This window comes from Impatiens glandulifera, chromosome 2, assembly GCF_907164915.1.
Source record: "Impatiens glandulifera chromosome 2, dImpGla2.1, whole genome shotgun sequence".
NCBI classification, from domain to species: Eukaryota; Viridiplantae; Streptophyta; class Magnoliopsida; order Ericales; family Balsaminaceae; genus Impatiens; species Impatiens glandulifera.
The window spans coordinates 63,055,051-63,075,538 of NC_061863.1; the positions used below are offsets into that span (position 1 = coordinate 63,055,051).

Genomic DNA, 20,488 nt, shown 5'->3' on the forward strand with positions numbered 1-20,488 from the left:
AAAAAAATTATACTTTTTCTTTATAAAATTTAAATTATAAACTTTTACTAGCTACCCTATAATTTCTTAATATATTATTTGTTATAGCTAGCTTTCATTTAATTAGTATGAGGTTATATATTATGGACGGATCCTCCACCATTGGAACCTTAGCTAGATTGTCTTTTTCTTTATTAATTATATTAATTCAAAATTATTCTTTTTATTTAATTATAAGTTTTTCTATCAATTAATTTAAATAACAGAATAGTTTATTAATATATATTGGTGGCCAAATACAATTGGAAAATGGCGGTGGCCGGTAAAGTCAAGAGAGGCGTTTCCTGTTCATCTCTCCTCTTCCCGGCCATTCGTATATAAATATGCCTAGAGAGAGAACACATCAAGCGACTGCGACTGATACTGAGTCGGAAAGGAAAGAGAATCGTCTTCTTCGGAGATACCGCATTTCTCCATTACTGAATATCCTCGATTCTTCAACGATTCTCTGTACGAACTCATTCTTTCTATCTTTCATCTTTATATACTTAACAGTACTAGTATTATTCATCGTAATTAATTGATGGTGGATCATGATCTGATGATCTGATCCTTTTACAATCTCACCAAAGAGTACTCTACTCATTTTAATCTCATTCTCTACTATCTGTTCTACGACTTTGCTCCTTATTCAATTTCATGTTCAAATCAGGGAAAGGAAGTAGTGATGGACCAGAAGCAGTTTCTATTGTCGGCATTGAGCGTCGGAGTTGGTGTCGGAGTTGGTCTTGGCCTCGCTTCCGGTCCAACAGTTAGCAGATGGACCGGCTACGGCGATTCGTCAGCCGTCGGACTTACGGCGGAGCAAATTGAGCAGGAGTTGTCACGACTCGTCATAGACGGAAAAGAAAGTAAGGTCACGTTTGAGAAATTTCCGTATTATATCAGGTAATCATTCATAAAAACAGGCCACGAATTCATTCATTCGGAATTCAGATCATATATTTGTATAGATGATGATGATGCGTTATGCAAACATGATTGTGATTGTAGTGAGCGGACGAGAATTTTATTGACTAGCGCAGCTTATGTATATTTGAAGAACTTGGATGTTTCCAAGTACACTCGGAATCTAACTCCGGCCAGTAGGACTATTTTGCTCTCAGGACCTGCTGGTATGTATGTATATATGTATATATGTCAATTAACTATCATCGTCATCTTCTTCTTCAATTGAACTTATTGATTTTGCTTCAAGAACTTTATCAACAAATGCTCGCAAAGGCTCTTGCTCAAAACTTCCAAGCAAAGCTGTTAATACTAGACGTAGCAGATTTCTCTCTTAAGGTGCCGTTACCACTCTTCTTCTTCTTCTTCTTTATTACTTGTATTGCTAACTAACTATAACTACTCACATTTGATTTCTTTCAGATGCAGAGCAAATACGGTTGTGCCAAATCTCAGCCTGTAAGAGCTTACTACCAGTATCCATGGCTTTCATTACCAGTATTCTTCTACTGAGATCGCTCTTCTTCATTTTGTCCAGGGTTTCAAGAAGTCGATTTCGGAGGTGACGTTGTCTAGCTTGTTCGGCTCCTCCTTCTCTATTTTTTCACCCAAGGATACTAACAACAAAGGTTTATATTCAATTTTGAGAATTAACTACAATAATACCTGCAACCTGCTCCCTTACATGAATAACTCTGTTGATGAACAGCACCTCCTACTCGCACCTTATCCAGGCAGAGCAGCGGAGTAGATCTGAAATCAAGGTATTTAGATCATTCATCAGTTCTTTATAACCATTTCCTTCGTCTTCTTCTTTATAACCTTATTATACCTTCTGGACGGACAGTAGAGCTCTTGAAGGTACTAATGATCCATCAATTCATAGTAGAAGATCCTCTATCTCTTCTGATTTAAGTACCATCAGCTCCCACTGCTCTTCTTCTTCGTCGTCCTCTTCTATTCCAGGTTTTGATTTTAAACCTAATACTTCTATCAGTCTATCATCAATTTCCAATTCCATTTTCTTTTATTCATGTTCTCTTCTGTAAACATCTCAGCGCAAAAGCGAATGAGCAGCTGGCCTTTTGATGAAAAGATGTTATTGCAATCGCTATACAAGGTATGATGAAGATTGAAGATTAAGAACTGTGTAATTGATTTAACAAGTGGATTATTGTTATTCATTTGAAAAAATAACTAAACTGCAGATTTTGGTTTCGAACTCGGAAAGTGGATGTATAATTCTATACATCAGGGATATTGAGAGGCTTGTCTTTCAATCGGAAAGGCTGTACAAACTGTTGGATAGAATGCTAAAGAAATTATCGGGATCGATTTTGGTACTTGGCTCTCGGATGTTGGATGTGGACGATGATTGCAATGAAGTGGACGAGAAACTCTCCCGTTTGTTTCCTTACAATATTGAAATAAAGGCACCGGAAGACGAGAGCCATCTTGTAAGCTGGAAAGCCCAGCTGGAGGAGGACATGAAGGTTATCCAGTTTCAGGATAATAAAAATCACATTGCTGAAGTCCTTGCATCTAACGATCTTGAATGCGATGATCTTGCCTCCATCTGCCATGCAGATACTTTGATCCTCAGTAACTATATTGAAGAAATAGTTATATCGGCCATATCATTCCACTTGATGAATAACAAGAATCCTGAATACAGGAATGGGAAGCTTGTGATATCATCGTCAAGGTAAACCAAGTAATTAATTTGTTAGCCCAACGATGAACTGATCCATCTTCTTGTTTCTTCTTATAATTCCTTTCTGGGTTTTTTGAACAGCTTATCACATGGATTGAGCATCTTCCAGGATGGTAAAGGCTGTGGGAGAGATACTCTCAAGCTGGAGGCTAATGCTGAATCATCAAAGGTTCTTCTTCTTCTTCTTCTTATTATTATTATTATGCTTTTGATGATTTTCGTTGTGGGATCTTGATATCAATGATTATCGTTAGCTTGCTTGATTCTATTGTTGCCCGTCCTATTGATTTTAGGAATCTGAAGCCGAGAAAAACAATGAGAAAGATGGAGAGAAAAAAGCACCTGTAAGGCCAATTCTTGACGAGAAAATACAACATTAACTACTGTAAAATAATGTTAAAGAATTCTACATTGATATATCATAACCATATTCGATTCCTGATATAATACAAAATATTTGAATATTGAGCAGGAAGTTACACCTGACAATGAATTTGAGAAACGGATAAGGCCGGAAGTGATCCCAGCCAATGAGGTTGGAGTGACATTCGCTGATATTGGTGCGATGGATGAGATAAAAGAATCACTTCAGGAATTGGTTATGCTTCCTCTTCGACGACCCGATCTATTCAAAGGGGGAGGCCTTCTTAAGCCTTGTAGAGGAATACTTCTTTTCGGACCTCCAGGAACTGGAAAAACTATGCTTGCTAAAGCTATTGCCAATGAAGCTGGTGCAAGTTTCATCAACGTCTCAATGTCAACCATCACGTCCAAATGGTTTGGGGAAGACGAGAAGAATGTCCGAGCACTCTTCACTCTTGCTGGAAAGGTTTCTCCTACTATTGTATTTGTGGATGAAGTCGATAGCATGCTTGGCCAACGGACCAGAGTTGGAGAGCATGAGGCTATGAGGAAAATCAAGAACGAGTTCATGACACATTGGGATGGACTTTTGACTAAACCCACAGAGCGCATTCTTGTTCTTGCCGCCACAAATAGGCCATTTGATCTCGATGAAGCAATTATTAGGCGGTTCGAGCGCAGGTACCAAAATTTGTTTCTTTTTATGTTTAATATCTAATCTGAGGTTCCATTCTGACTAAGATATTATTATTGGCTTTCATTAGAATTATGGTTAGCCTCCCATCAGTGGAGAACAGGGAAATGATACTGAAAACTCTTCTGTCAAAGGAAAAAGTAGGAGATCTTGACTATAAGGAGCTTGCAGTCATGACAGAAGGATATAGTGGGAGCGACCTTAAGGTTTTTTTTTTGTCTTTTTCCAATTAGTTTAACACGAGAATTTTAAGGTTGTGTACATTATTAACGCTTTTAAATGCAGAATCTTTGCGTCACAGCAGCGTATCGACCTGTTAGGGAGTTACTACAACAAGAGAAGCTAAAAGACAAGGTATTTCCCCTAGTGTTTGTTAAATTAATCTAAATCATTGAATTAACTTAAATTAAGTTTTTAAAAAATTCTGTAATTTATTAAGAGCATCAAGACAGCTCTATCCTTACAAAATTAATCAACTTTACTTGCTTTCCTAACAGTAGTTCCACACTTTGTGAAATCAACTTTATAAGTACTTACATTCTTGTTGTGTTTTCTCATTCTATATGTTTTCTTAAGTTGGTGAAGTTGTGACTTTCTCTCAGGAGAAGAAAAAAGTGGAAGCTGATGGACAGAGTTCAGAAGTTGCACCGGACAAAGCAAAAGAAGAGGAAAAAGAGGAAAAAGTAATCATCCTCAGGCCATTAAACATGGAAGACATGAGACAAGCTAAGAATCAGGTTAGGTGATTCTTGTTTATTTGTCAAATCTTGGATAGGCAAACGTAAGAAATTTAGATGTTCAATTCGAGTTGTCTTAACCAAACATAGCAGCTGTAAGAGTTAGTGTCAAAACAGGCGCATTTGAATCCTATTTTTTTTTTGTAAGATTGTTGAATTCGATTACTTTGTACAGGTTGCTGCAAGTTTTGCAACGGAAGGATCGGTAATGAGTGAACTGAAACAATGGAATGACTTGTATGGAGAAGGAGGATCAAGGAAGAAGCAGCAATTAACTTACTTCCTTTAAAAAAACAGTAAAAAAACAGCAGATTGTTAGACAAATTTCTTTAAAGGGTTTTTGTAAGGATTCAGAACAGCAACCAAAAACCATATGTTTGGAAGGAAAGTAATGGAGAAGTTTCCGCAATGAAAGCTAGATAATAAAGAGATTCATGAAACCAGGTAAATGCCCGAAGATAATCTAAACACGAGTCGGAAGCTCTTGGATTTTGAATTGTTGCATAGATTCTCGCATTTCCACGACACCTCTATTGGCTTGATGGTTGCATTTTTTTGTTTTAGAATTGTGTGGGAGTTCATATCTACAGGAAGTAATTTAAGGATTGTGTTTTATTACATGTTGTATATTAGATTGTCGGATTAATAATGCATGTAATTATTAAAGTCTTAAGGGAAATTATTGCATTGTAGATGGAATTGTTGGGAACTGATATTCCTTATGTTGTAAATGAGCTTTGCCTACGATTTTATCACCTTGTTGTTCTTTTGGTTTTATCATTTTCAACAAAACTTTGATGTGTTCTTTCTTGCTTGCTACATTTATTAATTTCAAAAACATTTTATTGGTGAACTAATTTCCATTTAAATTGGCTGGGAATGTTAAGATTATGCTACCAAAACTGACAGTAACCAAGTCACCCAATGATCAGATTCTCAAATGTTGAAGAATTGCTGATAATTGCCTGTTTTTCCATGATCATCATTTACAATATAAAATATAAATTAAGAAATGTGGCAAAAGTATAGACTCTGTATGGAGAAAAAACCCATCATCAGAATATAAATTACTATGCAAAAGCATCATATCATGTTTGTCTGTCTAATGCAACCGTAAGAGGGGAAGACTGCTAAACATTAATTTAAAAGAAACCAAAGAAATGAAAACTGCAACAACAACCCAAGGTCGTGCCAAATGTAAAAAGGAAAGCAAAACCAATCCCCATGAATCATGATCATGCATTGTTCATCCCTCTTCTAAGCATGCTTCTTGTCTTTCAATGGCCCTTTTGGGATCTTACTCAGAACTTTGGCATCAAAAACTGCATATTGCTTCTTTAACTCAATAAACGCCTTCTCAGCAAGTGGGTCCACACGATCCTCGTGCTTTTCGTAAAAGAAAGGCACAGTATGCAGCAACACAAATACTGTTTTCAACAAAGCATCAAGTTACATCCCATTAATAAATAATACATCAATTATTATAATACAATTGAACAATTTTACACTACAAACCTATATAGGATAAGGTTAGAAAGTTGGACCAAGCACCAATCACTGAGATCACCCACAAGCCAGCAACAACCTGTCAAATAATTGATTAACCTCATATTTCATTTTACCAAAAAGTTCCCCCAAAATTCTGAGATTATGTCTGGAAACTAAATTTAATCATAGATAGATTCATAAACTTATTGGTTGCATCCAAGACTTAATAACAATCTCATTGTAGAACCTAATAGTTACTAGTTTAAATAACATAACAAATAAAACAATAAAAGATGGTATTGGCTTACAGCAAGAAACTTCTTCAATTCCCTTCCAGATAATATATCACGAATAACATTAAGAGCACAGTTAATTTCTGCTCTCAAAGTGGACACAACCCCACGAATAATATCTTCAGAGATGTGGAAATCTGGAATTTCTGGTGGAGGCCTAATGATTAATTACATGAAACAAGACAGTTATGGAGGATGAGATGAGAAGTAAAAGAAGTTATATATATATATTCGCAATACTTACCTGTTGATAAAAGAGGAAATATTGGACCATAAGAAAAGGACTGCCAAGACAAGTATCAATAGATGACATGTAAGTGTGAGCAAATGATACTGGAGCAATTCAAAGAGAACATATACAGCAGTGGCAAAGCCAACCACAGTAGCTGATACTTTTTTGTTTCTCCACAGAAGAACATCAGCAGCTGCACAAATACAATGTAACCATTAGTCTATTCTAATGGGTTGAATTCACTTTCGCATCTGTTCCTTGTGGACATGTATCTATTCCTGGTGTGTATGAACCAAACAATACCAAATATTCCAAGTAAAAGAAACTAGTATTGTAATTTGTAATAATCAAACAAAGAAGAATTGGTATAATCCTGAGTGTTATGGACCATCAAATTAAATACTACCAGTATTGTAATTAACAACAAAATGTTCATCAATCAACATGTAAGAAGTTTTGGTGCTAGAAGATATCATAATAATAATATCTTAAGATCCATCAGATCCAATACAGTTTAAACATGTCTAAATATTTTCTAGATCTGAAAAAAAAGAGAGCATACATAAGATCTGTAAATCTGATAAATTCTTGTCATGAATGTGATTAAATGAAATCGAAAAACAAAAACAAAAAAAAAAAAACGAATCTTTGATGAATATACAAAGTAAAGACTTACATTTTCCACCGCCCAAAACTTTGTGTACAGGTTTCTCTCTTCCAAAGAGACGAAAGACCTTGGTCTGGAAAGCAGAAGAATGGGCGGTAGGGTTCTTCGTATCGTCGTCGGAATCGGAAGAAGACGAAGAAGAATCGTGATCGTGAATCTTGTCAGCGATCTTCTCAATGAATGTCTCTCGCTCTTCTTCAACGTGATCGGCCATCTTCTCTTCTCAGTAACAACAGAGATCTCAGTCGGGATTAACCAAACCCTTTGGTGAGAGGCTTTTTCTTCGAGATCGACGACAACAATATAAGAGAGAAGAAGAAGAAGAAGATAACAAACAACGGATGGTCCGTTTCCGAGTCTCAGGTTCGTTTGTTTTGCTTCGGAGTTTTCGCGTTAACCAATGAAAAAAACCATATCGCAATCGCACCTTGCCTGCTTTTTTTTTTTTTTTACTTTTAAAAATTAATTATTATTATCAAAAAAATAAATCTCAAATCTCAAATCTCTTTATATTCAATCTCCTAATAAAAAGCAATGTAAATTGATCATACCAATTCTAAACAACAAATCAACAGTAAATAATTGAAAATCTACAGTAAAATAAATGTATAAATTTAGGATAACACATTACTTCGTGGAATAACTAATAATTATATTCAAAGAACTTTATTTTATACAAAGTTATTGAAAATTAATTATTCAAGTAAAAAGGTTATATAATAAAGATTAACAGAAAAAGGTATTTTTGATTTTGCAATGATGAATTAAACATGATTGATAAGGATGAATAATTGGCTTATGTGTTATTTAAGATTAATTTAAATAATCCTAAACAAATAAATAATCTATTAAACTTGAAATTTTTTATTAAGGTTATCCACCTCCATTTATATATAGTGTCAATTGTGTGTTTCTATTAGATAAATGAACAGAGTGTTGACTAATTATTATTGGGTTTGAAATTTGTTTAAATTGATTTCAATTCAATTCCATAAAACAAGCTATGAGAAATGTGGTAAATGAAATTTAACACTTTTGATATTCACGGAGTGGATATATTTATTGTTTAATGTTTTTTTTAGTTGAATATAAGAAATTGGTTATTTCTGTGTTTTTTATTTTTATGTTTATGGATTCATTTTTAGTTGAAGAGGAGGAGGTTAAAGTAGTAATGGATCGGAAGCAATGAGTAAACTCACCGTGAAATTGATTCCGAGCGGCGGCGGCGGCGACATGATGAGTAGTAAGTCTTCTTCTTCATCGGAGATTTGATTTCCGGCGAGAGAATATACCCTAAATTCATCTTTCTCTCTCTGCAATTGGATTAATCTGGAATTCATGTGGAAGAAGAAGTAGAAGAAAAAAGGGGAGAAATTATGCCAAAGGTATATTCTCTCGCGTATAATATTGCCTCGTAGGATTTAGCTGGATATTCATTCTTTAATTATATCAATGAATATGCAACTTCTTGGCCCTTATTCACAAGGCCCATTTATATATTTATGTATAAAATTAAGTCATACTTGATTTATAAGAATTAGATTTAGGCATGTATCTATATATACCGAGTATTAATTAATTTATATATAATTTAAAAATTGAATTAAATAGTCAAACATTAACTTGAAAAGTTTTAACAAGATAGACAAACCTAAGGATTTTCTAGGATGCTGCTTGTCCCATTTCATTGTCATGAGGATCTCAAAAACCACTCTCCTTTATGTAATTTAATTTCAAATTTAATTTGCTCCATAACTCATTCCACCTCTATTTATGTTTAAGCATAAACCAAATTAATTAGTAAATTATAAATATTATACATACAATGAATTGTTCAAAGAGAATTGTAGATTTGTACCTCCTCGTCAATTCAGCGGTAATAAACTGAAGCAAAACTCGTTCTTCTCCTGGTATCAATTTTGCTTTCCAAATTAAGATTTGAGTTTACCTAAAAATTTGAGATGAACATTACTTTACAGGTACTCTTAACACTTTCAATTTTCCATCCAAATGAAAAAATAATTATTGCTTGTTTTCTCAGCTATAATGATCCGTCAAATTTTTAATTTCATCTCGTTCAGCATGAATGCTCCATCCGAATCTTTGAAATGAGTGACAATGTGTTATCATAATCGAGAAACATAACGATCTCTTTCCCATTAGATGTCATTGTGATTTGTGCTTGTGTCATGCCAACTCATGATCGTGTCGTGTCCAACCCACAATCCGAGTAAGATTATGTTGTATCGTGTTATTCCGTACCAATATCGTGTTGGATCGTGCTTGTTCGTATTAACCCAACTCATTGCTCAACTTGCTCATGTCAATTCGTGTGAAAACTCGTGCTTGTATTGCGTCATTTTCAAGTTTGTATCGTGCCGACTCGTGATCGTGTCAATTTAGAATCATATTATGATCGTGTTGTCTCTTACTTGTGTTGTGTCCAACCAACCATCAAATGAGATAATATAGTATCGTATCGTTTCATACCAATATCGTGTTAGTTCGTATTGATCAGACTAATTTATATTCTTTAAGAAAAAATTAAAAACAAAATAAAACTTTTTAATAAAATAACTAGTAAATTATAAATATTATACATAGAACAAATTATTGAAATAGTTTTAGATTTTTACCTCCTCATCAATGCAACGATAATGAACTGATAAACAAAACTGGTTGTTCTCCATTTTGGTTCATAGAATCAATTTTGCTTTCTCAATTAAGATATTATTTACCTGAAAATTTGAGATAGACATTAATTTATAAGTACTTTTAACACTTTAAATTCTCAAACAAAATGAAAATTTAATTATTGTTTGTTTCCCGACTATCATGAGCTGTAAATTTTTATCTTTACCTCGTTCGTCATGAATATTCGATCTGAATCTTTGACGATGATCGACAATGTACCATCATAATCGAGAAACATAACGATCTTTTTTCCACTGGATGTCATTGTAATTTGTGCTCGTGTCGTGTCTATGTTCGTGTTGTGTTCATGTTTGTATTGTGTCGACTCGTGATTGTGTCTTTATCGTGCCAATTTGTAATCGTGTTGTTTCGTGCTTATGTCGTGTCCAACTTCACAATCTGAGTGAGATAATATTGTATTGTGTCATTCTGTACCAATATTGTGTTGGATTGTACTGGTTCGTATTGAACCAACTAATTGCCCAACTTTAGTTGTGCTCATGTCGATTCGTGTGAAGACTTGTGCTTGTATCGCGTCTAAGCTCGTGTCATTTCTGTGTTTGTATTGTGCCGACTCGTGATCGTGTCAATTTAGAATCATGTCGTGATAGTGTTTTCGTACTTGTGTCGTGTCCAACCAACTATCAAATGAAATAATATATTATTGTGTCGTTTCGTAAAAATTCTTATTGGTTCGTATAAGTATTGATACTCATTGACCGACTTTAAGAAAAAAATTCAAAACAAAAAAAATAAAATAAAACTTTTCATTTGCAGAATATATATATATATATATGCTCTAATGGCCTTGACAGTTTATAAATTTGCATTGGTTCTTGGTTGGTGGACGATGAAAATATGAACGACTTGCGAGGGTCAATAATTAATCTACAATTTTTTTTTTCAATATAACTTAGCAAAGAAAAAATAACAACAGTTTTAGGGTGTCTTATTTGGGAAGCCCAATAACAATGAATATATGTAGGTTAGGTTAGTTTATGGGCTTTTTTTCTCAATGAAATATATTATATATTTTTAAAATAAATCAATATTATATATATACATATATATTAAATATGATAAATAATAAATTTTTTTTATTAAAAATCAGTTCTTAAATAAACTATCAAGCAGAACATAAATTAAAAATACAAGAAAAATAAAAATTCTAGCTCGAAATTCCAATAATATAAATAACACGTTTAAAATGATTTAAAATTTCTAGTGTTAAAGATATTCCAATAGAACTCCACTCAAAAATCAATTTGGAATGATGTTACCACAGTTTACCCAAACAAAATGGAACGATCATGCTTATTTGACGAACATATGTACAGTATTATTCCATGCTAAAAAAATTACATTCCTCCATTTATGCTTGACTTTAGTTATTGCATTGATTCTCATTCTCAATTAAAATAGTAGAAACTTTAAATGAGACTCACTTTCATAGTGAGTTGTCTAATATATTCCTATATTACTCCCGAAATCTTGACTTCGATAGTTAAACATTTCCCTAACGGAGACATTTTTACAAATATAAATAAAGTTTGTTTTCAAAAAAATGTTATTCATGTTAACATCTATTTATCTAGAATAATCTAACCCACAACTTAGTCTTAATTTACTATGTTTTATATCATGAACTTCATTAATAATTTATTTTCTGGTCATTTTAACCCAAATAATGCATTTCAAATCAAACAACTATATCCCCTCTTGAAAATCAGATAATCTTTAATTAACTTATTTGACCTAAATTTAAATTTCAAAACTAAATAGCGTAATTAAAGAGAAACAAGGATAACAATGATGTCTAATTAATGAGGCCATCTGATTTTAGATCGGAAAAGTGAGTGATTAGTCATTTAATTAATTAATTATAATAAGCATCAAAGTTAGCACACTACTCTTTCTCCTTTAATCAAATCACGAAATATGTCAAACTTAATTATAATTAATTAAGACCCACCCATGACCCATCCACCCACCAAACCAAAACATCTTTTTAATTTGGTAATATACTTTTCACGAGGCCCTAATTCATCTTCCTTTCCAATCACATGGACACTTAATTGGAAACCATAGCTAATCTCTAAAGATTTAAAATAGAAGAAAAAAGGAACCAAGTTATATACTTTTGAATTGACCCTTATAAGTTTTGGAATAAATAGAGAAAAGAAAAGGTGAGAAAAATAATTTAGTCTTGGAGTCCTTTTTTTCCCTTTAGAGAAGGCTTTTGCATATTTATTCATTGCTTTATCAGGCCAGCATGTCCTACTTAATAAATGAATCCCAAATGATAACATATATGGTTAATTATTTGACCTTTATTTAATTTCTTTATGAAGTTTTCATGTGAGTTTCATTTTACCTGAAAAAAAGAGAGAAAAAATAGCAACTTTGTTCGACCAAAAGAGAAAGAAAAAGAGAAAGGGAGAAGGTGTTGTAATATACTTTGATAAGTCAAAGCTTTAAAAGATGGGAGCTGGGAGAGTCCACAAATCCTTTTAATGGCGTTCTCTCTTCTTCTTAAACACAAAGAAAGCGACTTCTCTCTCTCTCTCTTCACTTTTACACTTTACATGCATGCATACACTAACCCTAGCCCAGTCAATCCTATCTCACCTATATCTTTCCCAAAAATCCAACCTTTTCTTTCTTTCTTTTGCTAATCCTTAATAAGGTGAAAGAAAAGGATTTGGGCTGGTTTCCCTTAATGTTTTAGGAGTTGTTTTATGAAAAAAAATGTTATGTTTAATAAAGAAAATAAGTTATTTCAAAATTTTGAAGATTGATTATCAAAATGTTCATTAATAGCTTGACTTGACTAACCAATATATATATATAATCTTAAAATTTATTTAGGCCTTGTTCGGTTTGGAATTTTTTAAAAAACCTAGAGAGGGAAAAAAATAATGATTGGTGATGATTTTGAGTAAGTGATGATTATTTTTGGTAAAAAGACTTAAAGGGTATTGATATATATGAATAAAATAAAAAATAATAATTTAAAATAGAGAGTGTTTTAGTATTTTGGTTAATGAAATGAGTGATTGATTGTTGAGAAGTGATTGATTGGAAATTAATTTGGAATGAGTTTTTTTAAAACCCAAAGAGAACACGGCCTTAGAGTTTGTTCGACTAATTTATCAAATCTATTTTCATGTCTTTATCAATCATATCATTTAATTCAAAGACATGTAACTATTTATGGTTTGAATTGAAATGAAAATGTGACCATATATATATATATATATAGTATATGAGAAAAGGACTAACTGACCTAAAAAGCAAAATGCAAAACCCAGTAAAGTAAAGGCTACGCTCCTCACGTCTCAAATTAATTTGTTCTTTTTGGCACTTTCTCTTTTCTCTTTTTGGAAGTTTCTTTGTCAAATTATTTGCTATTCTTACACAAATTATTCCATATGTCCATTCAATTTCTTTTTATATTAATAAAATTGCAACTATCAAATTTCATTTTTTTTCATCCATTTCAGGCTTTGTTTGAAGATATACAGATGCTAATTTAGTTGGATCTGAATTTCAATAATAAAAAAGTAAGAAATTTGTTTGAAAATATTTTAAAGTATATCTTAATTGTATGTTTATTTTAACAAATTTAAACTTAATTAGCTATGCATTAGCTTTTTAGGACTTGTTTGATGTTGTCCATATAGAGATTTTTATTGAAATTTTTTTAAAAAAAAATTGTTTGATGAAAGTCTTTTGAATTTATTATAATATTTTTTTTTTGTATTTAAAATTTAAACTTTATAAATGTAAACTGTTTTGATTAAAAATCTACAAATGACCTAGCTAAAAACAGCCTTTAAAGTAGTTTTCTTCTTTTGAAATCATATTCTTTCAATTCCTTATAAACTTCCGTCTAGAACCAACATGTATGTGTCCTTTTCACATTATCACTCCCCAAAATTTATAATATACAATATAAATAAAATTATTCTCTCTAAAACTGACCTATGTCTAAGAATAAAAAAATAGTCCTAATACTTTCCTATTTTATTACTCCAATCCTATTCATTACAACCCAAAAAAATTACTATCAAGTATATATGCGCGGCTTGTTGTATAAGACTAATATTTTAGTTTAACCCACAAATTAAAATAACCAACAAAAACAACCAGGGGCGGAGCCACGCATGGGTTAGAGTTGACTTCAGCCTCACCTAAATTAAAATCTTAAAATAAAACATTTTATATATCGGTTTGACATGGAACTCTTAGCCCAGTTAGTTATGTAATTAAACCGTGGTGATCAAATCCTGCCTCACCTTTAATATTATATTTTGAAATATAATTTATCTATAAATTAATTATATTATTTTAATTTTATTAAAATAATTATTATTAATATTTTATTTTATACTAACAATATTTTCTAATATACAAATATTTATAATAATACATAAATTTTAATTAATATGTAAATAAGATTTATTTATATAAATAAAGTATAAAAAAATATATATAAAATAATGTAAATCATATAATAATATTATTTATTTTAAAATTATATTTATATAATAATTATACATTATTTTTTTTATTTATTTCAATATAATTAATAATACAAATTATTTATAAGAGTAAAATATAAAAATTAAAATAATAATAGTGTTTTATATTTCTTAATTTTAAACTATTTCAAAAATTTTTAAGAAAATATAAATTAATATTAATAAACAAGTTAAAATAGTTACATTGGTTTGGTTTGGTATTTAAATAAAGAATTTGATATCCCTGCTCAAGAACCTAACAAATCTCATAAAATTGATGTTAATGTAAATTCTCTTAAACTTGATCCAGCATTACGTATTCCGATATAGAAATATCCTTTTAATCAAAGGGATGAAATTAGACGAGCTTATATCAAGATGGGGTCATATCAACCTATTAAGGATGAGTACCCGCCGACCAAATTTGGAAATCAAAATCGACGGTTCCAAAGTCATTGGTTTAAAAAATTTACTTGGTTAGAATACTCTCCTTTGAAAGATGCTGTTTTTTGTTTCCCATGTTTCTTGTTTGAACATAAGCAACCCCAAAAACCTACATTTACAATAGCTGAATTCAAATATTGAAAGCGAGTTAATGATGGGGATAAATGTTCTTTTGTTATGCATATATGATGTAATATTTCATCACATAATAGAGCAGTTGAATATCTTGATAATCTAATGAATATCCTTGTCATGTTGACAAAATACTGAATGCACAGTCTTCAGATGAAAAACAAAATAACAGATCACGGTTTATAACAACTATTGAAAGCACTCTGTGGCTCATTTTGCAAGCGTGTGCATTGAGAGGGTATGACGAGTCTCCATCTTCTAATAATCGTGGAAATTTTATTGAAAAAAAAGCGGAGCATAGAAAGTTAAATCTGATATGCAAGTTGGAGTCAGCCCCAGATAATTTTTCATCCTGGCTCCGCCCCTGAAAACAACGAATTGAATTCTGATTCGTTCATACTTTTTTAAACCCGGTTAATTTTTTATATAATAAAAAATTGACGGTTTAACCGATTTTGATATATATTTTTTTAATAAATTTCAATTTAGCCTAATGATTAAGGAAAATGATTTTTGATGTTTTTTTTCTAAAGTAAATTTACAAAATTTTGTTTGAATTTTATTTATAAAAATGTTTCTCAATTAATTTTTCTCTCTCTCTATATATATAAAATTAGTTAATTCTTTAATGACGTATTTTGATTAAACTACCCTCCTAATTAATTTGATTATGATTATGATTGGATTAAGAAAAAAGAAAAGTTAATATTGAGTCAACAATAATAATAAGCTAGTCTGAAAAGTTAAGAAACTGTAGCAGAAATTGCAGAACCTCCTTCTCCTCGAGACTCTCGACGGACACTGTAGAGAGAAAATGAGAATCTCCGCATTCTCAAAGCTATCCTGTAATGAAAAAGAAAAAGTAAATAAAAAAGCTTCCTTTATTCATTATTTATATACCCCTCACGTTTCCCACTTCTTTTCCACACTTTTACTTCTTTCTTCTTCTTTCTTCTCTGAAACGAAATTGAAACCCAATCATCCAACATCACAAACTGGCTCTACCCACTATGGAAGCTTTCAGCATGCTCAACTTCTGGCGAATCACACCCGCTGCTGCTGCTGCTGCTGAATCCACCTTTGAAGAACAAGAACAAGAAGAAGATGAAGAAATAGAAGACTCATTCTTCGACTTAGAATTCGGACTCCCAGCTTCCAAAGGAACCCAGACTCCAGCAGATTCCATCGACGACGATTCTCCCACCAAGTTACAAACCACCAAGCCTCTCTCTCCCACCTCCTTCTTATTAACATCCCCTCCGAAATTTCCTGTCTTTATGCTCTTTAAGAAGTCCAAATGTCGACGTGAAGAAGTCAAATCTGAAGAGGAATTAGAAGAGGTCCGCATTTCGTCGATTCTACAGGGAATCCAAAGTCCAAAGAGGAAATACCATAAACAGAACTCAATCTCCAAGAAGAAGAAACTGTTGCTGGGTAAAGATATGCTCACTAGATACGCCAAACTAATTAAACCTCTGTACGTCAAAGTTGTTTCTAGACGTACGTACGGCGAGTCAGTCAAAATTTCAGACGAAAATACCACGACCACGACCACGACGGGGAAGCCTTCAGTTGCTAATTTATGTTCGCCGATGAGAAAATCAGGAGATGAGAAACAGGGTCCAATATCAGTTCCGGGTGCGGGTCTTAGAGTGGTATGTAAACAATATCTAAGGAAAAGCTTAAACGGGTCGTCGTCGTCTGGTATGGTTCCGATTCCGATTCCGGCGAGGAGAGATGACAGGTTGATGGAACAACATGATGGAATCCAGGGCGCAATTCTTCATTGCAAGAGATCTTACAACAACTCCTCCTCATCATCATCGTCATCTGGTAATTAATTGTTTTTATTTATTTATAAAATTAATAAAATTGTTTGTAATAATAATGATTTATTATTATGAATAATGCAGAGTTTTGTATGATTTCGGATAGAAAGAAAACAATATTGGAAGAGAAAAGGTTCAGTATCTGATGAGAGAGAAAGAACAAATGAAGGAAGGAAGGAAGGAAGTCAAGTCTCTGTCTTTGACGGGGAGAAGACCAGTCACTACTCATTAGAAAGAGAAATACAAAACAACAAAAATCAAAGCTTTTGCTTTTTTTGGTGCAGAAGAAAGAAGAAGAAGAAGAGTACAGATTTCAGTTTTGTTTTTTTCAATTTTTTTTTGGGGGGGAAGAAGGGGAATTGTGGGTAGCTAGTAGACAGTCAGATGTAAAGCGATTGATCATCAGCGTGATATCATTATCATCAAAATACCCAATAATATACTCTTCTTTCTTTCTTTCTATCTAATTATTAATCATTTTTAATAATGTGTCAGGAGTTAATATCATATATGGTTGGGTTTTGATAGTTTTATTATTATAAAAAGTAAAATGATAGACTTTAGACTTTTGATAGTTTTATTATTATAAAAAGTAAAATGATAGACTTGAGACAGTGACTGGGAGAGCGATGTCTACGTGGATTGACAGGTAGAATATTCTCTCTCCTATTATTAATTATTTTCTCTCTCATATTATTAATTATTTTCTCTCTCTTTTTATTAAATAGTTTCTATCATATAAAATAAATAAGAAAAATAAGAAAAAAAACACCATAAAAAATAAATAAAAAATATTTGATAAATAAATAAATTGAAAAGTCATAAAAATAAAATAAAAATAAAAGAGATAAATTCATAATTCAACTAATCAGTGATATTAATTAGGGTTTAAGGTTTAAGGTTTAGGGTTTAGTATTTAGAATTTAAAGTTTAGAGTTTAGGTTTAGAGTTTAAAGTTTAGGATTTAGAGTTTAGGGTTTAGAGTTTAAGATTTAGAGTTTAGAATTTATTTAAATATATTATTAAAATATTTAATGTGAAATTTTGTTGTAAATTATTTAGTTATTTTAACCGTTAAATGAGATAATAAATATCAAATAAATAAATGAGTAAAATAATAATATGGATAAATCAGATAATTTAATTTGTAAAGATAGAGAGAAAAATTATTTAATAAGAGGAAAGAGAAATTAATTAATAAGAGGAGAGAGAATATTTATTCTACAATCGTGTTTTATTATATTTTTATTTATTTATTAATTCCACCTGTCGGCCACGTACACCATCGCGCTCCCAGTCGCTGTCTCACAGTCGCTCTCTATCATTCCTCTTATAAAAAATAAGAAATCACACTGCATGTGTATTATTGATCTTTTTTTAATCAGCCAACTATTATCCAACAGTCAAATTGTTTATTCATCATATAAACTAACAAAAATTCAAATCTTACAACTTGTTATTTTAAATAAATCAATTCTAACTATTTTTTTATATATATTAACAACAATAATCAATTTAACCTCACCCAAATGAAAATTTTATACGAGAAAGTGTTTTTGTGAGTGGTTCAAATTTATTTTGAGAATGAATCTTCTATTAGTGTTTTTGGACTATATTTGTTATAATGTAAAAAGTCTGGTTGTTATATCTTATTAATATATGTAGAATGTCACATTTAAAAAAATATTTGATAATAGGCCTGAGTAATTTTGCTAGTGAAATTAGATTTAGAAGAAAATTTAACATTATAGATAGTTAGTTCCTCTTACAACAAAGTTTTACTTATTGTACAACGAAATCAAATGTTACCGTCATAACAAGACGTTATGCGTTGACAAAACATTAATAATTTATATGTATATTCGTCCAGAAAGCAGTCAGTCGAGTTGACGAGTTAATCATTTTTCTTAATAATCTGCGAACTTGATAACTTTAACGTGTTTGTAAATTTTTTAATTTAATTTTCTTATTTTCATGTTTTTTTAAATATATTATATTTAAGGAGAAGTATATAAATAATATTTTAAAAAACATTTGAAGTGCTTTAAGTATATAAACATGATAGACAAAGAAACAAGAAAGACTTGGAATAGGTGAGAAATTTCAAATCTGGATTAAACACCCATGAAAGGAAGGATGAATTTGGACAAAGTATCCAAAGTCCGACCCAACATAATTAAGTGGTCCCCATGAAAAAGAATAATTAATATTTGGTGAAGTTTCATATGAAATTGTTGCTTTCCTCCCAACAAACATATATATATTATGAATTCCATGTCATTTTTATTTATTACCTTCATTTTGTTTCATGTCACCAGACCACCTGTAATTGGTGCATGTATGTATATATTACTTGCTAATTCAATTTACATTAACAATACATAAAGATAAACTTATTTCTAACTATTTTTTATTTTATTTTATGTTAGGTTCGGATCCTTATCATCATTAGCTATGGGTGGTTTCTCTTAAATTTGAGATCTTTGATTTTTTATAGAGGAGTTTTAACACTTGAATATCTTCAATTCTTTTGTTGCAATAAACTTAAAACTTCTTCCGTTTGGGTTTATTAAAATTGATTTTTGTAAGTATAAGATATTTTATTATTTTGATTAATGAATTGAATAATATAATTGACGAGAGAGGGAATAGAATAATTTTTTATTACGATCAAATTACTTTTTTTTAGACCATTTTAAACCAGGCCCAGTATTAACCCGAGCTAAGCCCATTCACTTTTTATTTTTGAAACACAATAGTTTAGTTATATTCCCTCCTTAAACGGGACTTGGACCCGAAGCTGGAGAAGTTGCTATAGCCGATGGAGGTGATTTTGGAAGGGTAAGACTGCATCAAATAGAAAACAAACAATTAAATTACTAAAAAAAATTTTAAAAAATTATAACCATGTCAATCTCTATATAGTTCATACGCTGCGCAGTCGATGGTGGTGGAGATTGGAATATCGATTGGAAGTTTGCATAGCTTGGTGAGGGCCTTGGCATTGTCCATGTTAATTTGGAAAGTTGAGGAAGTCGCAACTGATTCTATACACAGGCACACGCCTTGTAGGTTTGGTTGAGATTGGATTGCGAGATTGGCTACGTTTAGAACTGCCGAACAACAGCCATCGCTCGGTGTTCCGGGTCCAACCGCGGTCAAATAGCCTAAACAAGGAAGGAGCGGCGGAACAAGGTCTTGGCAGTTTATGTCAGCTGCAATGGGAGCAATTATTATTGTAGCCATTGTGACAACAAAAGCCAAAAAAGAAGCAGCCATTATGGTTTATTTGAAATTGCAAATGAAGAAGGGAGTAGTGAGGATTTGGGAATGGGATGGGTCTAGTTATTTATAGTATATTATGGATGGACACATGTAAAATGTTTGCTTTTGGTCACATATCTTCATGTTTAATTGGCCTATTTTATTTACTTTTCTTTTCCTTTTTTTTATCTTTACAACTAACAGGATAGGAGCTCATTTTATGTGTGATATTTTATTATTATTATTATTTGTAAGTTACTAATTTAAAATCTTGTTTGTTTGATGAAAAATGGTTTTTTGTAGATTAATTATTAAAAATAAAATAAGTCTATTTTAGTTGATAAATTAAATGATTTAATTTTTAAAATAATAGATATTATAAAAAAAATAAATAAACTTGGATTAAACAAGTTGTTTAATTTGTTTG

General features: G+C 31.5%; 4 protein-coding genes across 5 annotated transcripts; 2 read left to right on the forward strand and 2 right to left on the reverse strand.

Moving 5' to 3' along the window:
• The first annotated feature begins 336 nt into the window (after positions 1 to 336).
• On the forward strand, positions 337 to 5,250 carry LOC124924149. Of its 2 annotated transcripts, none has more exons than XM_047464225.1 (17): positions 337 to 489; positions 692 to 927; positions 1,033 to 1,154; positions 1,238 to 1,326; positions 1,411 to 1,446; positions 1,526 to 1,616; positions 1,697 to 1,751; positions 1,835 to 1,953; positions 2,046 to 2,107; positions 2,196 to 2,692; positions 2,783 to 2,870; positions 2,995 to 3,045; positions 3,174 to 3,745; positions 3,829 to 3,964; positions 4,044 to 4,112; positions 4,361 to 4,495; positions 4,671 to 5,250. In XM_047464225.1, the coding sequence occupies exons 2-17, from the start codon at positions 707 to 709 to the stop codon at positions 4,782 to 4,784; spliced, it is 2,457 nt and encodes an 818-aa protein (XP_047320181.1). In that variant the 5' UTR covers positions 337 to 489; positions 692 to 706; the 3' UTR covers positions 4,785 to 5,250. The 2 variants fall into 2 exon arrangements, with proteins under 2 accessions (XP_047320181.1, XP_047320182.1); XM_047464226.1 differs by having other exon boundaries at positions 1,838 to 1,953.
• A 282-nt stretch (positions 5,251 to 5,532) lies between these two features.
• LOC124927810 (reticulon-like protein B1) lies at positions 5,533 to 7,507 on the reverse strand. Its single transcript, XM_047468290.1, has 5 exons — positions 7,185 to 7,507; positions 6,521 to 6,701; positions 6,292 to 6,433; positions 6,011 to 6,080; positions 5,533 to 5,922 (listed from the first exon to the last, which is right to left on the reverse strand). The coding sequence occupies exons 1-5, from the start codon at positions 7,387 to 7,389 to the stop codon at positions 5,753 to 5,755; spliced, it is 768 nt and encodes a 255-aa protein (XP_047324246.1). The 5' UTR covers positions 7,390 to 7,507; the 3' UTR covers positions 5,533 to 5,752.
• An 8,289-nt stretch (positions 7,508 to 15,796) lies between these two features.
• LOC124927947 (probable membrane-associated kinase regulator 2) lies at positions 15,797 to 17,223 on the forward strand. Its single transcript, XM_047468460.1, has one exon. The coding sequence runs from the start codon at positions 15,979 to 15,981 to the stop codon at positions 16,807 to 16,809; it is 831 nt and encodes a 276-aa protein (XP_047324416.1). The 5' UTR covers positions 15,797 to 15,978; the 3' UTR covers positions 16,810 to 17,223.
• Positions 17,224 to 19,574: 2,351 nt separating this feature from the next.
• On the reverse strand, positions 19,575 to 20,076 carry LOC124925164 (non-specific lipid-transfer protein 1-like). Its single transcript, XM_047465133.1, has 2 exons — positions 19,730 to 20,076; positions 19,575 to 19,644 (listed from the first exon to the last, which is right to left on the reverse strand). The coding sequence occupies exons 1-2, from the start codon at positions 20,074 to 20,076 to the stop codon at positions 19,575 to 19,577; spliced, it is 417 nt and encodes a 138-aa protein (XP_047321089.1).
• Between the last annotated feature and the right edge of the window lie 412 nt (positions 20,077 to 20,488).

What these genes read in the sequence shown, in the direction of transcription:
- LOC124925164 (XM_047465133.1), bottom strand. Translation starts at nt 20,076, where the DNA reads ATGGCTGCTTCTTTTTTGGCTTTTGTTGTCACAATGGCTACAATAATA. An exon ending in ACCACCATCGACTGCGCAGC is followed by an intron (nt 19,645 to 19,729) that starts GTATGAACTATA and finishes TATTTGATGCAG; the next exon opens with TCTTACCCTTCCAAAATCAC.
- LOC124927810 (XM_047468290.1), bottom strand. Translation starts at nt 7,389, where the DNA reads ATGGCCGATCACGTTGAAGAAGAGCGAGAGACATTCATTGAGAAGATC. An exon ending in ATTTCCTCTTTTATCAACAG is followed by an intron (nt 6,434 to 6,520) that starts GTAAGTATTGCG and finishes ATTAATCATTAG; the next exon opens with GCCTCCACCAGAAATTCCAG. An exon ending in AATTGAAGAAGTTTCTTGCT is followed by an intron (nt 6,081 to 6,291) that starts GTAAGCCAATAC and finishes ATTATTTGACAG; the next exon opens with GTTGTTGCTGGCTTGTGGGT.
- LOC124924149 (XM_047464225.1), top strand. Translation starts at nt 707, where the DNA reads ATGGACCAGAAGCAGTTTCTATTGTCGGCATTGAGCGTCGGAGTTGGT. An exon ending in GGAGTAGATCTGAAATCAAG is followed by an intron (nt 1,752 to 1,834) that starts GTATTTAGATCA and finishes CTGGACGGACAG; the next exon opens with TAGAGCTCTTGAAGGTACTA. An exon ending in CTTGTGATATCATCGTCAAG is followed by an intron (nt 2,693 to 2,782) that starts GTAAACCAAGTA and finishes TTTTTTGAACAG; the next exon opens with CTTATCACATGGATTGAGCA.
- LOC124927947 (XM_047468460.1), top strand. Translation starts at nt 15,979, where the DNA reads ATGGAAGCTTTCAGCATGCTCAACTTCTGGCGAATCACACCCGCTGCT.